General features: G+C 36.1%; 1 protein-coding gene across 5 annotated transcripts in view; it reads right to left on the reverse strand.

The window, feature by feature from the left end:
• Nucleotides 1-18,955, reverse strand: part of FNIP1 (folliculin interacting protein 1) — a 153,758-nt gene that overhangs the window by 82,705 nt on the left and 52,098 nt on the right. For all 5 annotated transcript variants that reach the window (XM_047729933.1, XM_047729934.1, XM_047729931.1 and 2 more), the window contains one exon: nt 12,874-13,000. In XM_047729933.1, the coding sequence (XP_047585889.1) occupies nt 12,874-13,000 (127 nt within the window). The remainder of the gene's footprint in view (nt 1-12,873; nt 13,001-18,955) is intronic.

Raw genomic sequence — 18,955 nt, forward strand, 5'->3', positions numbered from 1 at the left:
AACATCCACTCATGATAAAAACCCTCAAAAAAGTATGTTTAAAGGAAACACAGCCCAACATAATAAAAGCCATATATAAAAACCCACAACTAATATCACACTTAATGGTGAAAAACTGAGAGATTTTTCCGTAAGATCAGGAAAAAGACCGGGATGCCCACTCTCACTTTCATTCGACATAGCACTGGAAGTCCTAGCCACAGCAATTAGACAACAAAAAGAAAGGAATGGCATCCACATAGGAAAGAAAGAAATAAAAATTTCAATAACTAAGGTGAGATGATACTATATATAAAAAACCCTAAAGAGTCCACCAAAAAACTACTAAAACAGTAAATAACTTCAGTAAAGTTGCAGGATACAAAATCAATATACAGAAGTCAGTTGCATTTCTATAAGCTTATAATGAAGCAGCCAAAAGAGAAATTAAGAAATAATCCCATTTAAAACTGCACCAGAAAGAATAAAATACCTAGGAATAAACTTTGCCAAGAAGGTCAAAGACGTGTTCTCTGAAAAATATAACAAAATGATTAGAAATTGAAAATGACACAAACAAATGGAAAGATAATTCCATGCTCATCGATTGTTAAGAAAAATACTGTTAAAATACCCATACCAGGGGCACCTGGGTGGCTCAGTGGTTAAAGCCTCTGCCTTCAGCTCAGGTCATGATCTCAGGGTCCTGGGATCAAGCCCCGCATCGGGCTCTCTGCTCACAGCGGGGAGCCTGCCTCCTCCTCCTCTCTCTCTCTGCCTGTTACTCTGCCTACTCATGATCTGTCTGTCAAATAAATAAAATAAAATAAAATACCCATACCATCCAAAGCAATCTGCAGATTTAACACAAACCCTATCAAAATACCAACAGCATTTTTCACAAAACTAAAACAAAAAAATCCTAAAATTTGTATGGAACAAAGACCCCAAATATCCAAAGCAATCTTGAAAAAGATAAACAAAACTGAAGGTATCACAATCCCAGATTTTAACATCCGCTCCAAAGCTGTAGTATTCAGAACAGTATGGTACTGGCACAAAAACAGACACAGGCAAAGGAATGAAAGTGGACCACTTTCTTACACAATACACAAAAATAAACTCAAAATGAATTAAAGACCCAAATATAAGACTTGAAACCATAAAAATCATAGAAGAGAGCAAGGCAGAAACCTCTCTGACACCAGCCATAACATTTTTCTAGGTATGTCTCCTAAGACAAGGGAAGAAAAGCAGAAATAAATTACTGTGACTACATCAATCTAAAAATATTTGGTACACAAAGGAACAATCAACAAAATTAAAAAACAATCTATTGAGTGGGAAAAGGTACTTGCAAATGATGTATCTCACAAAGGGCTAGCATTCAAAATATAAGAAGAACTTCTACAACTCAACACCAAAAACCCAAATTATTCAATTAAAAATTGGCAGAAGACATAAACACATTTCTCCAAAGAAGACATACAGACGGCCAAAAGACACCTAAAAAGATGTTCCACATCACTAATCATCAGGGAAATGCAAATTAAAGGCATAATGAGATATCTTTTACACATGTCAAAATGGCTAAAATCAAAAACACAAGAAAATATGATGGTGAGGATGTCAAGAAAGGGAACCCTTGTGCACTGTTGGTGAGAATGCCAACTGGTACATTCACTGTGGAAAATAGTACAGATGTTCCCCAAAGTTAAAATCAGAATTATCATTTGATCCAGTAACTCCACTACAAGTATTTAATCAAAAAAATACAAAAACAGCAATACGAAAAGATATATGCACCACTATATTGATTGCAGTACTACTGTCAAACTATGGAAGCAGCCCAAGGGTCTAAAGGCCCACTGATCAATGAATGGATAGAGATGTGTGTGTGTGTGTGTGTGTGTGTGTGTGAGAGAGAGAGAGAGAGAGAGAGAGAGAGAGAGAGATATGCAGTATTACTCGGCCATAAAAAAGAATGAAATCTTGCCATTTGCAACAACATAGATGGATCTAGAGAGTATAATGCTAAGTGAAATAAGTCAGAGAAAGACAAATACCATATGATTTCACTCACATGGGGAAATTAAGGGGAAAAAAAAGAATACAGAAGAAAAAAAAAGGACAAACCAAAACCAGACTCTAAACTATAGAACTCTAAACTATAGAACACCAGAAGGGAGTTCAGGGGGTTTGGGTGAAACAGATGAAGGGGATTAAAAGTATATTTATCACGATGAGGACTGAGTAATGTGTAAAATTGTTGAGTAACTATTTTGTACACCTGAAACTAATACAACACTGTATGTTAACTATATTGGAATTAAAATAAAAATTTAAAAAAAGAACCTCTAAGGATGGGGACCCAGAATCATATTTTTAACAAATGCCCCAGGCCACTGTCATAACACAGAAGATTCACTGGATGGGACCATTGTTAGGATTTCTTTCAACTCTGAAACTATTCATTCTCATGACCTGAGAATTTTAGTTAGCTCTATTTTTCTGTGAAGAGAACTAAATTTTAAAATAAAGGCAATGATACTGCCTAAGAACCTACAATTTGGCTGGTGCTACATTTAGGGTCTTACACACATTGCCTTCTTTTCCTGCACAATAATTCTTTATGGCCAGTATTATTATCATCACCAAAGTATGCATAGATTCGAAGTGGAACTCTGTACAAACTTCTAACTGTAGGAGTAATAAGTTTGGAGGATGTAATGTTTAGCATGGTGACTATAGTTAACAGCACAAAAGCTGTCAAGAGGGTAGATTTTAAATGTTCTCATCACAGGGGTACCTGGGTAGCTCGGGTGGTTAAGCACTGGACCCTTGATTTCAGCTCAGGTCATGATCTTATGGTTGTGGGATCAAGTCCTGAGTCAGCCTCCTCAGATTCTCTTTCTCCCTCTCCTTCTGCCCACCACCCCTCCCTGCTCTCTAAATCTCTGTCTCTCTAAAATAAATAAGTAAATCTTTAAAAATAAAGGTTCTCATCACACACACACAGAAAAATTAACTTTGTGATGTGACAGATGTGATTACTAACCTTATTATGGTAGTCCTTTTTTCATATATACATAGGTAAAATAACTACATTGTATACCTTAAATTCATTCACACAGTGTTATAGTCTACTGTAATTCAGTAATGCTGGGGAAAAAAAGTTGGGACTATTGTACAGTATCTTATCTTCATAAAAAAGAGATTACTGTTTTAGGAACTGTTTCTTCATCCTCTTTGAATCACTGAGTATCTCCTACCATGAACATTAATTATCTGATGTTATCATGATAATACAAAAGCAGTAAGGGGAGACTAGGTGATTCAGTCAGTTTAGCATCTGACTCTTGGTTTCAGCTCAGGTCGTGATCTTAGAAGTTGTGAGACTGAGCCCCTCAGTGAACACTGCATTGGGGGGGGGGGGGGGGGAGTCAGCCTGGGATTCTCTCTCTTCCTGTCCCTCTGCACCGCTCCCCAACCTGTACTCTCTCGTGTGCATGCACACTCTCTAAAATAAATAAACTTTAAAAAAAAAACAAAAAACAAAAACTAAGGTTCATCTCAAGAACTCTTCGACTTCCTTTTCTCATCTATTTAAAATTTACTCTTCTTACATTTTATAGGTTTTGTAAGACAATTTAAATCCTTTGTGTGTAGTAGGGAATAAATCAGATGTAAATAAAACAAACAAGGGGCGCCTGGGTGGCTCAGCGGGTTAAAGCCTCTGCCTTCAGCTCAGGTCATGATCTCAGGGTCCTGGGATCGAGCCCCGCATCAGGCTCTCTGCTCTGCGGGGAGTCTGCTTCCTCCTCTCTCTGCCTGCCTCTCTGCCTACTAGTGATTTCTGTCAAATAAATAAATAAAATTTTTAAAAAAAAGTCAAAACAAAAACCACAAAAATAGATACAATTTTGGTAGTCATTGCAGATCAACCTCCATGGAGACTACAATTTCACTCACTTTAATAGCAAAGTATTATCATTAAAATTTGAGTTTTTGCCAGTCTAAAAGGAAAGAACTAAAATCTTAGTATAGTTTTCATTTTCATTTCCTTTATTAAAAATGAGAATATGGGGGCGCCTGGGTGGCTCAGTGGGTTAGAGCCTCTGCCTTTGGCTCAGGTCATGGTCTCAGGGTCCTGGGATCGAGCCCCACCATCGGGCTCTCTGCTCGGCGGGGAGCCTGCTTCCCTCTCTCTCTCCTGCCTGCCTCTCTGCCTACTTGTGATCTCTCTGTCGAATAAATAAATAAAATCTTTAAAAAAAAAATGAGAATATGAATCCAATTAAATGTGTAATGGCCTTCTGTATGTGAACTCTCTGCCCTTGTCCTTCACCCAGTTTTCTAAGTGGTTCTCCTATCTAGATTCTAAGAACTCTTTTTTTTTTTTTTTTAAGATTTTATTTATTTATTTATTTGACAGACAGAGATCACAAGCAGGCAGAGAGGCAGGCAGAGAGAGAGGAGGAAGCAGGCTCCCTGCCGAGCAGAGAGCCCGATGCGGGGCTCGATCCCAGGACCCTGAGATCATGACCTGAGCCGAAGGCAGCGGCTCAACCCACTGAGCCACCCAGGTGCCCCCTAAGAACTCTTTATATAGAAAGATTACCACTTGGGGCTGATACACTGTAAAAACATTTTCCCAGGGTATTATTTTAAACTTTCTTTATGGTGGTGTTTTTGTTTCCTTGTTCCTTTGTTTTTGTTTTATTTTGTTTACCACAAGAGTTTGTTAGGGGTTTTATGTTGGATTTTTGTTTGGTTTGACTATCAAATTTACTTTATGGCTCTTGGATTTTAAATCATAACTAGAAAGATCTTCTCGACAAATATAAAGGAACTCATTCATGTTTTCTTATGTAAAGTTGTAGCTTTAGTTTTTTACATTAATATGTCTAATATACTTGAGATATAAATTCAAATTTGTCTTTAAATAGTTGTCTAATTACTCAGCACCATTTACTAGTCTTTGTATCTTCATCATACATAAATTCCTGTGTGGATGTAGATCTATTTCTGATTCTTTATTTTACTCTTTTCTTTTTATGTGCCAGTAACACACTGTTTTAATTACTGAAATTTCACAGTATTTTTGCAAATCATCCCCACTGTCCTTTTTCAGTTTTCAACCACTTACTGTTCACTTTCTTCCATTTGAACTCCAGATTCTGCTACCTAGTTCCACATACTGCCCTTTACCAAAAACAAAATAATAAGGGTGCCATTTTTTATTGGGATTGTATTATTTTACAGAGCAACTTTGAAAGAATTGACATTAGGACAGGGAATATTAGCCAAGAATATATTTGCCTTTCCCTTTGTGCAAGTAAGATTTTATGTACTTTTGAAAAAAAAAAAAAACTTTATGTACTTTTGGAGACTTTTAAAGTTCTGAAAGCATAGTTTTTTTAAAGGGTCTGCAGAGGCACTTTTTTAAACTGCTGTTTCAAATGGAGTCCTAGCTTTCTTCATATTGTCTAATTGGAAGCTATAAGTACATATGAAGCTTACTGATTCCTGTATATTAACTTAAACACAGGTCCAATTACCTAAAATCCAATGTTCCAAATTTGATATCATAATTAAGACTCAACAATTAGCACTTGTACAATGCTTCATAGTGTACAAAACTCACACGTTGTAATTTGTGTTCATTTTTTCAAAGTTATATGAATTTGCTGATATACTTGTGTGTAATGAATGAAGGCTGAAGCATGAAAATGATCATATAACTTCACTGAGAACTCATGAAATAGCATTACATTATCATGAAAACAAAAACAATGTCCAGGATAAGGATTGTATTAGGTGATCAAATCACACAGTACACATTTGACTAACATCATTGTTCAAAGAAACGACATCTCAATAATTTTTACATTTCAGCTATAAAATGATTAAGGTCTCAGGATTGAATGTAAAAAAATAAAAAATACATTTTTACAAACAAGGGAAGTTACTTTATTAAAATCACTGAATGTATTCAATTTAATCAGGTTTTACAGTTCAGCAGTCATTTTTCATTAAATATAATAGAGCTGGAATATACATGCTCTGAAAAGCTATACAGTGATCAATATAATTTTATTTTAGCATTATAGGACAATATTTAGGCATGCAAAGTACTTTCTTCTTAAGTTCAATTAGCCAACATACATTATTAATTTTTGATGTAGTGTTCAATGATTCATTAGTTGTACGTAATACCCAGTAATTTCTGACACAAAATCTAAGCATTCATGTAATTCACCAGTCATAGAACTTAAAATATAAAACACAGAGCTTCTCATTTCATCTCCAAACCCATTAAATATACTCTAAATATACAGTATTTTCGTTGCATGGAAATACAGAAATGATCTCTTTATCCTTATAAGGTACTATCATGCTCTTTGTAGAGAATTCTTTGGTTCAACAGAACCCAGATTATGAATCAGTATGCCACGGTGAAAATACTACCGACCTTCCCCCTCCCATCCCAGATTTTAAAATACTCAATAAAGTGAATTATTATCATCTATCATCTTTATATAGAAAATTATCTGTCATCTGTCTTATTTAAAGAGATCTCATTAAGTATTTTTACAATGGTCATTTAATGCTGAAGTACCTTGAAATGAAAATATACTTTCAAATAAAAATTATTTTTGAACATATTCCTAAAATTCAGATTCAGGCTACTATTAAACTGCCTAAGAAACTTACAGCTGTTTTCAAATTAGAAAATGTTAATTTCTTTTTGGTAAGGGGAACAGAGTGAAGCCATTTGCTATGACTTATTATAAACCTTAGTTCTCCATTTATAATTTATGATATTACTTTCTCAACTTTAGGATAAAACTTTTCTCAATAAAATTTTTGGTGAAATACATGGCCAAATTCGTATTTATAATCTTTATTTTCTCTGGTAAGATTATTTTAAACTAAGAGCAAGGACACAAAAATGACTTCAATATTTATCATATCAAAATAGAATGTTGCTCTGCAAAGACAAAGGTGAAATGATTTACCTTTATCCAATAAACTGCTAATGTCTAAACTATCTTATAATGCACAGACTCAAAATATTGTGTAAAAAGTAAAAAAATTATCATTTACATCACACAGTCCTTCTTTGCCTATATAGAACCCACATGATCTGATTTTCCAAGGGTATTGTAATAGTAAAGGAGATTTTAAAAAATCACTTACAGATTCAAACAGCTTACAATTTGGAAGAAACATGAGTATTTGATGTGATTCATTGTGTTCAAAAGGAATATATGAAATCTTCATAGAAGTATTTAGAGGATTTTGATAATAAACTTCCTAACTGAAACTGATGCAAGTATGTCCACCTTAGTTTTCTGAACTGCACAGTGCCACATGCTGAGGCACTGTGGAGTTTAGAAAACTAAGGTGAGTAACAGATAAATTTTTTACTTTTTTTTTCCAATCTAATAATGAAAGCACATAAAAAACACCTATGCTATAGAAGTCTATGAAAGACTATGAACCAAGGATTATGAGAATTCTGATACAGGAGAAAAGGAATAGAAGAATCAAAAAGGATTCCTAAAATTCTGATAAAATGAACCTTGAAAGCAGATAAATCTTCATCTAGGGAGATGGCACACAAGGATGAGGACATATAAAAAAGTTAGACTGGAGGTATTCAATACTGTTTGATTTCTAGTTACCAATGACTCTAGAGAACATTTTTTGTTTTAAGATTTTATTTTATTTTATTTTTTTGTCAGAGAGAGACACAGCGAGAGAGGGAACAGAAGCAGGGAGCCTGACATGTGGCTTGATCCTAGGACCCCAGAATCATGATTCCCAAGCTGAAGGCAGATGCTTAATGACTGAGCCACCTAGGTGCCCCTAGAGAACAATTCTTTAAAAAAAGTAGTAGACTTACAGGAAAATTTCAGAGGACTGAGGAATGAGTGGGTGATACGAGATTAGAGCCAGAAGACAGATTAATACTGAAACACAGAGAGACAGAGAAAAGACTAAGAGACATGGAGAAGACCAAGCAGAGACATTAAGGAGAGAACAAGAGACAGAACAGTCAGATAGCCTGAGAGATAGTGAAGCACTCAGACTGAAAGATAACAACAGATGCTGAGAAGGAAGAGTGAGCAGAACAGAGTCAGAAAAAGACAAAAGAAGACATATAAGAAAGAGAAAGTAAAAGTATAATCACTTTGTTGGTGTTGGGTAAAGAGGCTGTGGGAAGGTCTATAGACAAAGATAAAAAAAGCTAACTGAGAGGGAAAAAGGAAGACATCAGCAAGAGAGAAGACCAATGAGACTAACGAAGCATCATTCCAGAAAAGGTGGGGAGGAAGGGTTCAAGAAATAGTATGAGTCAATACTCACAAGGTTGTTTAAAACAAAAAGTAAGAATGCTGAGGGGCGCCTGGGTGGCTCAGTGGGTTAAGCATCTGCCTTTGGCTAAGGTCATGACCTCAAGGTCCTGGAATTGAGCCCCAAATCAGGCTCCCTGCTCAGTGGGAAGTCTGTTTCTCCCTCTCCCTTGCCCATCCCCTCTGTTTATGTTCTCTTTCTCTCTCACACAATCTCTTAAATAAAAAAGTAAGAATGCTGAAAAAACATACAATAAATAAACATTAATCAAGGTAAATAATAAAGGAAAGGTCAGATGCTGCAATTCAATGGAACACCAAGCAAAGAAAAACCTCGATATTTTTTTTTAAAAAAGCAGTATTTATCAATCAATATCAACCTCAGCTTCAGTGTAGTTCTGCTGAGCTATCATCAGTCTAAATGCAAAGAAGATATGCTCATTACATTTGTAGCCTTAGATTTCAACTGTCTACTTAAACATCCACAATTCTGTGATTGTGTGGCTACCTCATCATTCAGCTAATCAAAGTTAAGTGCTGTATTCAGCAAACACTTCCTTCTCCCTTATCCCCCAAATCCAGCATTCTTCATATAGCAGCAAAAGTGGTTTTTCCCCCTGTCTCTTTAAAACTGAGATATATATTAGTTTCAGGATTACAACATAATGATTTGATGTTTTTATATGCTGCAAAATGACCTCCACAATAAATCTAGTTAACATCTATCACTATACAGTTACTTATTTTTTCTCGTGATAACTTTTACTCTTTCTGCAACTTTCAAATATACAATATAGCATTTTAAATTATAATCACCATTCTGTACATTACATCCCCATGACTTATTTTAAAACTGAGAGTTTGTACCTTTTGACACATTTCACCTATTTTGCTCACTTTCCACCCTCTCCCTCTGGCAACCACCACCTATCAGCCATAACTATGACTTTTATTGTTTTTGGATTCCACATATAAGTCAGATCACTAAGTATTTTTTTTTCTATGAGTTATTTCACTTAGCATAATGCCTTCAAGGTTTATCCATGTTGTTACAAATGGCAAGAGTTCCTTCCTTTTTACGGCTGAAGACTACTCGACTGTATATACACACACATTTTCTTTATCCATTCATCCACTGATGGAACTGGTTGCTTTCATGTCTTGACTATTGTAAATAATGCTGCAATAAACATGGGGGTGCACTTATCTTTTCAAATGTTGTCATTTTCTGTAGATAAATATCTGAAAATGGAACTGCTGGATCACACGGTAGTTCTATTTTTAATTTTTGAAGATCCCCCATACTGTTTTCCATAGTGACTACATAAATTTACATTCCCAAAAACCAGGCACAAGGATTCCTTTTCACTACACCCTCAACAACACTTGTTATTTCTTGTCTTTTTAATAACAGCCATTTTGACAGGTGTGTGGTGATATCTCATTGTGGTTTTGATTGGCATTTCCCTGATGACTGGTGATGTTGAGCATTTTTTCATGTACTATTGGCCACTCGTATTCTTTTTTGGAAAAATGTCTATACAAATCTTCTGTCCATTTTTTTAAAGATTTTATTTATTTATTTATTTAACAGACAGAGATCACAAGTAGGCAGAGAGGCAGGCAGAGAGAGGGGAGGAAGCAGGCTCCCCGCTGAGCAGAGCCTGATGTGGGGCTCGACCCCAGGACCCTGGGATCATAACTGAGGCAGACAGAGGCTTAACCCACTAAGCCATCCAGGAGCCCCTGTTCTGTCCATTTTTTTTTTTTTTAAGATTTTATTTATTTATTTGACAGACAGAGATCACAAGCAGGCAGAGAGGCAGGCAGAGAGAGAGAGAGAGAGAGAGAGAGAGATGAAGCAGGCTCCCTGGGGAGCAGACAGCCCGATGTGGGGCTTGATCCCAGGACCCTGGGATCATGACCTGGGCCGAAGGCAGAGGCTTTAACCCACTGAGCCACCGAGGCGCCCATGTTCTGTCCATTTTTTAACTGCACTTTTTTGTTTTGTTTTCCTATTGAGTTTTTTAAAATATTTATTTATTTACTTGAGAGAAAGAGAGAAAATGAGAGAGACTATGCACAGGGGCAGAGGCAGAGGGAGAAGCAGACTCCTACTGAGCAGGGACCCTGGGATCATGACCTGAGCCAAAGGCAGAGGCTTAACCAACTGAGCCACCCAAGCACTGCTCCTACGGAGTTCTTTATATTTTTTGGATATTAAACCCTTATTGGATATGTGCTTTATAAATACTTTCTCCCACCAATAGTTACTGCCCATGTTTTCTTCTAGGAATTTTATGCTTTCGGGTCTTATGTTCAAGTCTTTAATTTAGAGTCAGTTTTTGTGTATGGTGTTAAGGCAGTGGTCTAATTTCATTCTTTTATATGTGACTGTCCAGTTTTCCCAACATTTGTTGGAAGAGACTATCCTTTCTCCATTATATAGAATAACTGATCATATATGCATGGGTTTATTCCTGGGCTCTCTACCAAACCGATTTTTTGAAATGTAAAAAGATCCCTTCAGTGGCTTCCTTCTGTATTTAGGATATAATCTAAACTTTTAACCCAGAGACCGGTAAGGCTCTAATTCTGACTCCTGCTCTTTCTCTCTCTCTTTCTCTCCAATTACATCTCTAGCTACTTTACATACTACTTACTATCAGTCCAGTCAGACTGGTGTTCTTCTAGTTGTTTCAGTTCACCAAGCTTCTAAGTCACTTTGAAGACTACATATGCAGGTCCTGCTACCAGGAATACTCATCCCCTATTCCATTCTTTCTGTTTCTTCAGACCTCAGCTTGAATTTCACTTCCTCAATGAAAACTTCCTTAATATCCCTTCATCCAAACTGAAGAAAACTGGGCTCCTTCCTATGGAATCTCATAAGCATTCTGTGTGCTTCATTCATAGCATTTAATCATAATTTGGTATTATTTATTGGTGTACTTTTTTGTTCAATGTCTAACTCCCCTAGAAGGGTACCCTATTGTAGGCACCAAGAGGACAGAGACAGCTAAATCTCCAAGTGCCTTGTAACAACACTTTAAGAACATTCTGCTTTTTGATAAAAGAGTGGAAAAAAATATCCAAAGAATGGCTAAGAAATCTAAACAAAGTACCATCTCCAGAAAACCGAGCAATGTGTTAGTAATTAGAAGGGACATTATAAAACTTGGCAATCAAATTTACTCAAAAATTAGTCGAGTTCCTATTATATACCACTGTAGTGGATGCTGAGGATGCAGTTACAAACAACAGTCTATGCCCAATAAATCGAAATTGTTTAAGAACACAAAACCTCAAATATAAACTCCTAAAGTCTCAAAAAACAAATACTTGTTGGCTTTAACAGACAATTCTACTGGTGGGACCACCCCAAAGTATTCTGTTTTCAGTTGTTTACCAAAATGTTAGTGAAAATTATTAATTTAGTGAAAGGGAGAAATCACTATTCCAAGCTTCAATTTCCAGATTAGAGATCTAGGGGAATGAGTCTTTATGCCAGAAAATTTAATAACAGTAGCAGCAGCAAAGATAATGACAGTCACATGGGTTTTTGTGAAAGTTAGTAAAGGGAAACCTAAATAAAATGGAGTCTGGAGGTTCTGCAGGGGTTAGCTCTCATGCCCTACCACTCGCAGTTAATAGCAGACCCAAGAGGAAGAGACAGACTTGACCTTACAAGGACTTGACCTTGCATGTAGATACTACTCTACTAGTTCGGCTGAGGAACAGATGCTTTTTTATTCCCCCCATGTACCCTTGCCTTCAGCAGGTCTACCAATGAGAAGCCATGACACTTCAAATCCTCAGTTTACCCCAATGAACTTTTAGTTCCTACCAGCCTACCCAACTTACCCGTTTTCTCCTTAAAAAAAGCACATCTCTCCTTTGTTCTTTCTTTCTGACTTGTCTATGGTTTGTTTTGCCTTACCTTGTCTGTCCAGGACTGTAGGTTTTTTTAATTCCCAAATAAACCCATCTTTGGCTGGCAAAATAACTGGCATGTCTATTTTTAAGGTTAACATTTCCTTGGACAACCAAGTTAATGTCCATGTACTACTGCTAAACTAGTCGTAATATATTTCAAAATAGGACACTGAGAGTTAACAAAATAGAGGCTCTTTTTACACTGTAGAGCCGGGGGGACTAAGGGCAAGAGATTTAACTTGCTTTGCTCCTTCAGACAAATAATTTCATCTCTCCGGGTCACACTTTCCACAACTTTAAGATCAGAGGTTTGGACCATATCCTCTGTAAGAATTCCTGGACCTCTAGTAGTATCTCACAACACAATTATGTGGGAAAATAAACATGAAACTAAAATGCTCCCTGGTGCTAGAAAGATAACAAATAAAGCAAGTATTTTTCCTTTAAGAAATATTCAAAATCAAGGCTCTAAATTTTACAAACATGATAAAGATGTTTTGTACTGAACAAAAGTGCCGTAATTGAAATTTTACTCATTCTTTCTTGCATTAAAATATCTGACATTAAATTTCAACCAGTCAATAATGATGCTCACCGATACTGATATGTCCTCGTTTTTTCTCTTAACACTGGAGTCAAACAAGACATTTCTTCCCCGTCTTTCACAGTCTTGATATACAATCAGTCGAATCTGACTTGGATCAAACTCTGGCAAAGGCCAACTTTAAAGAAAAATAAAGGCCCATTAGTTACTCTAGTAAATATTCTACATAAATTCCTAGAAATAAAACCTAATAAAATAAAACCCTAAGTTGTATTTTTACTAAAGAATATACGGAAGTACTTGTTATAAATTATCACCATTTAGGACTAAAAACTCATATAGCAATGACATTCTAATGAGACTGATTATGAGTAGCAATGACATTCTAAATTAAAAAGTAAAAATAAAAGTTGTAGCAAGTGTATACAATATAGTCAACCCATTTGAATCTAAAAATGGTTAACCTAATAAAAATATGTGACTATATTTAATACAATGAAAATACACATTGCTTCATGGCATGAACCCAGATGGCATAATATTAATCCATATTTTTAGACAGTTTTGATTCTTTATATAGAAACATAAGAAGCAGCTTTCAGATTAAATAATAGCAGCTAAAGTATTTATAAAACAAAAACAAGTAAAAAAAAAGTGATGAATGACTAAATGCAGTGGAAATTCTCACATAAAGCTGGTGTGAGTAAAAACTGGCTCACTCTTCTTAGGGAATAGTTTTTTCAATCTATATAATAAATAGACAAAATCTAATATAACTGATTTTTAAGTTGTATTTTTAATATATTTTAATTATATAGATTAATTAATGTTTTAAATATTAATTATATAATTAATATGATTAATTTAATATTTTAAGTTATCCATTCCATTCCATTGTATCAGAATCTTCACAGAAGTACTGTTACTGTTACGGAAATATTACAAATGGTTCATCAACAGTAGAATGGATAAACATGGCATATTCAGACTACAAATATATATATTCAGACGTAACAAATACAATGAATGAACTTCAACTATACACAAAAATGCAGACTGACCCTGACCAAAAGAAATCTGACAATGACATACTCTCACATACACAAGACACATACGCACCCAGAGTTACTATATTTTTCCACTTATACAAAGGTTTAAATCAGGTAAAGTTTAAGGCTGAGACACATATTTAGTTTTTAAAGCTATAAGGAAAACAAAGGAAGTGATGGTTTCAAAAGTCTGAAGAGTGGTTACCTCTCGGGATAATGTTGGGAGTGATGACGGCATAATCAAGAAAGAACACAGCAGGTAGACCAGGGCACTGACTATGTACTATTTTTAGCCTGGACAATACTTACCTCAATACTCACTTTGGAGGTCAAAACAAGCCACTGAATTTGTTTTATGTATTTTTACATAGGCATTCTTTGTCACAATCAAAAAAAATTAATGAAGTGACTAATTAATTAGTCATTAATTAATAAAGATTAATAAAGATCAGGGAGAGAAAGAGAATACAAAGAACTGTATGGTGGAGACACTAACCCAGTGAGCTGAGCACACTACAACTGATGGAACAGGTGTTAACAAACAGGAGAACAGCCATTCCAGGGACTCTTTGCTGTTAGTTATGTCAGGCTAAATGGTCAATTACTCACAATCCATCAGTTACAACTCTTGATTGGGTTCCTTCATCTCCTTAAGAGAATCTTTTTTTTTTAATTTTATTTATTTATTTGACAGAGAGAGAGATCATAAGTAGGCAGAGAAGCAGGCAGAGAGAGAGGGGAAAGCATACTCCCCGCGGAGCAGAGAGCCTGATGTGGGTCTCGATCTCAGGACCCTGAGACAATGACCTGAGCTGAAGGCAGTGGCTTAACCCACTGAGCCACCCAGACGCCCCCCTTAAGAGAATCTTAACCTTAACTTCATCAATGCATCGTTAAGTGACCCTAATTCGCAACATAAAACATCTTCATCCAAATTCTTGACAGTAATTAGAATTTTAGTTTTCTCCTGTCTAATCCTTAGTAAATGTCTGTCAGGAAGTGATTTACTAAACTGTAGCTAGCTGTTGTGTGAAGGAAACTATAAAAGAACACACCAATAGAAAATGAAAATCAAAGAGGTCTTAAGGAAACTAGAAAGAAGAGCATTTTAGAGAGGAAGAAATACCATGGCAGTCACTGAAAGCATCCACTAGCTTCAATGATTTCAAAGAAATCATTGGTGACCATGGCAAGGACACTTCTAAGGAATAGAAAGTACAACGGGTCAGACTGCAGAGGAAAGAGAAAAATAGTGGGGCGCCTGGGTGGCTCAGTGGGTTAAGCCTCTGCCTTTGGCTCAGGTCATGATCTCAGGGTCCTGGGATCGGGCCCCGCGTCAGGCTCTCTGCTCAGCGGGGAGCCTGCTTCCCCCTCTCTCTCTGCCTGCCTGTGATCTCTCTCTGTCAAATAAATAAATAAAATCTTAAAAAAAAAAAGAGAAAAATAGTGAATTTAAGACAAGTGTCAAGAAAAGAAAGAAAGAGGGACGCCTGGGTGGCTCAGTTGGTTGGACTGCCTTCGGCTCAGGTCATGATCCCGGAGTCCCGGGATCGAGTCCCGCATCCAGCTCCCAGCTCCATGGGGAGTCTGCTTCTCCCTCTGACCTTCTCCTCACTCATGCTCTCTCTCACTGTCTCTCTCTCAAATAAATAAATAAAATCTTAAAAAAAAAAAAAAAGAAAAGAAAGAAAGAAAAGGAATCATGGAGTGACAGCTATTTTGCTATTAAAAAGGACCATCTGAACATATTTACATAACGATGACAAAGATTATGAAGGGGAAGGGAGATGGTGACTGACAAAGCACAGGCTCTGAAGAAGCGGAATTGAATAGGTATAAAGTACAGGTGAAAGGATTAATTTCAAAGAGAAGAAAGGATAATTCCTGCGCTAGAATGGAAAGAGGCAAAGAAGGAAACGGATACAGAAAGAACTGTAGATATTAAGGTAAAATGCTAAGAAAATTCATGCTAAGAGCTCTATTTTCTTTGGAAAGTAGATGAAGAGAAATAAAGGCTGTGAAATGTGGGAAAGCAGAGTGAAAATGAGAACAGTGATATGGGGAAAATATACATACACTGACTAGGAAACATAAGGTTTCTTGGCAATGCTGGAAGTCTACATGTTTAAGACTACGAATATGTACCAGCCAGAACTACACAGTTGGGTCATTTTCTCTAGCAAACACTCCTCTTCAATTTGGATAAGACAGAGCCAATGTAAGGAGTTTGATAGGGAGTTTGATAAGACAAAAGCAAAGGGGAGCCTTGGAAATAGAGCAAAAGACAAAAATATAGGTGGAACAAAGGACAGGAGAATCTACACTATTCAGGTAAGAAAGTGAGGAGGGGGAAGCTAACAGATGGGAAGACAATGGGGGAGGGTGTCAAAGTGCTGAAATAACCTCAAGCTATAGTGGGGAGGCAGAGAAGTAAGATTTTATTTAGAGGCAGAATAGTTCCCTCTTTCATTCATTCAATAGAGATAGTGCCTACACCATGTACCAAGTACTGGTTAGGGCGAGGTAAATAAGAACCTGCTTTGGAAGCAAGAAACAGTAGTACTAAAGTAAAGAAACAGACAGACATGATAATTACAGGTAAGCAGCTGATGAAATAAAGAAACCGAAATAGGGAATCAATGAGCTGTGACAGATGTGGTAGTTAAGAGGATGGTGGGGCACCTGGGTGGCTCAGCGGGTTAAGCCTCTGCCTTCGGCTCAGGTCATGATCTCAGGGTCCTGGGATTGAGCCCCACATCAGGCTCTCTGCTCAGCAGGGAGCCTGTTTCCCCCTCTCTCTCTGCCTGCCTCTCTGCCTACTTGTGACCTCCCTCTCTCTCTGTCAAATAAATAAATAAATAAATCTTTAAAAAAAAAAAAAAGGATGGTGTGTGAGTCAGCAAGGTATACTCATTTTTGTAAGTGACTATACAGGCAAAATTTTCTGAAAAAAAAGGAAAACTTAGGCTTTGCTGGATGTGAGGTATTCCAAAAGACCTTGAATAAGTAGTGGCCACCATCTCATTTATCCAACCCCCTGGGATTGCCATGACACACAAAGAGTAACAGCTAAATTCCTTTGTACAGGTGAAGAAATATTCATAATCTAGCCCTAATCTACCCTCCCAGACTTACTTCACCTTACTCGTAATATCAACATAGTCATCTTCTCAAAGGTGCAAAGACATACCAATTCCACAGTTCCACACCCTTGTGCAAGCTACTACTTCTACCTGAAATACCCTCAATCACCTTGGCAAAACTCCCATTCATTTTTAAATATCTAGTTTAAATCTCATCTCCATGGAAGGCTTTACTAATTCTTCCAGCAGTTAGTTGCTGACTTCTGAGATTACACTTACTTTAGGTTATAAATCTAATAGTAATTTTCACACTGTACTTTATCTGTTTACACGCAGTTTCCTCCACTAGAAAGAAAAGCTCCCTATAGCCAAAGTTCACTCATCTTTGAATTCCTAGATCTGAGCACATTAAATAAGTAAAACTACATAAGCCCAAGTAAAGGTTAACACTACAGGAACGAAATAATTATTTTATGAGTACATAAATTGAATTATCATAGTCCACAATCGAAAAAAAAAAACCACCATCAACTGAAGAATAAATTTTAAGAAGTGGTATAAAAATGTCATAAAGCGATAAAATGGATATTATATGACTATGAAAAGGATATAAACTACAGTATGGATGAACCCTGACAACGTAACACTAAGTGAAAAAAGCCAGACACAAAAGACCGCATTACCACATGACCCCATTTATATATCTATCCAAAATTAACAAATTCACTCTAACAGAAAGTAAATTAGTGGCTGCTCAAGAGGGGAAAGGGGAGTAAAGAGAGCATTTACAGCAATATTAATGGGCTTTCTTTTAGGGGTCATAAAATGCTCTAGAATTAGGTTGTGGTGATGGTTATACAATTTTGTGACTATACTGAAAAACCACTAAATTGCACACTTTAAAAGGGTGAATTTTATAGTAGGGGAAATACATCTCAACAATAATAAAAGTTAGGACACTTTTCTCCCAAACTTACAAGTATTCTGTTAATTCAAAATAAGACTGTATGTAAATGCTAAATTATAAAGAAGCTTCTACAAATTAATGTAGAAATCTCTGCAACCTTGTGGTACACAAAGATTTCTTAAACAAGACCCAAGTTACCAAATATGAAAGAAAAAACTGATACATTTGACTACATCAAGATTTAAAACCTGCATATCAAAAGAGATTATTTTTTTTTCAAAAGAGATAATTAAAAAAAAAAAAAAAGGGCCAGCCATAAACTGGAAGAAATTATTTGAAATGTGGATAACTGATAAGAGGATTTGTAAACAGCCGGTACAGAGAACTCCTACAAGGCAATAAAAGAATACAATTTTAAAATGGGATTAAAAGACTGCAGCATTCCACATAAGGATATATGTGAATGATGAATGAATGAAAGCACATGGAAAAGATGCTATCACTATCAGTCATTAGAGAAATGTAAATTAAAATGCTCCCACAACCACTAAAATAACTAAAATTAAAAGAATACACCAGTTGATGGTAAAAATATGAAGCACTTGGAATTCTCATATATTGTTGGTAGGAGTTTGAAAGGAATATAACCATACTATAAAATTATCTGGCAGCTATGGCCCAGCAATTATTCTCATAAGGGATTTCATAACAGAAATAAAAATATATGTTCACAGAAATGTCCTCTCCAGCTTTATTCACAATAGAAAAAAAAATGAGATGAGCTTAAATGACCATTAATGGGAGAATGGATAAACAATACTACATACACTCCTACAATGAAATACACCTCAAAAATAACAAGGAATGAACCACTGAAAACACAGTAACAAAGATGAACTCTAAAATACTGTTGAGTGAGAAAATCCACACACAAAAGCATACATACTGGTAATTTCATGTATATGTAGTTCTAGAACAGGTAAAATTCATGCAGGCTGATAGAAATCAAAACAGTGGTTGGCCAGAGGTGGAGGATGAGGGGAATGGATTAGAAAAGTATATGAAGGAACTCTGTGGAGTAAATGAAATATTCT

This window comes from Lutra lutra, chromosome 5 (genome assembly GCF_902655055.1).
Source record: "Lutra lutra chromosome 5, mLutLut1.2, whole genome shotgun sequence".
NCBI classification, from domain to species: domain Eukaryota; kingdom Metazoa; phylum Chordata; class Mammalia; order Carnivora; family Mustelidae; genus Lutra; species Lutra lutra.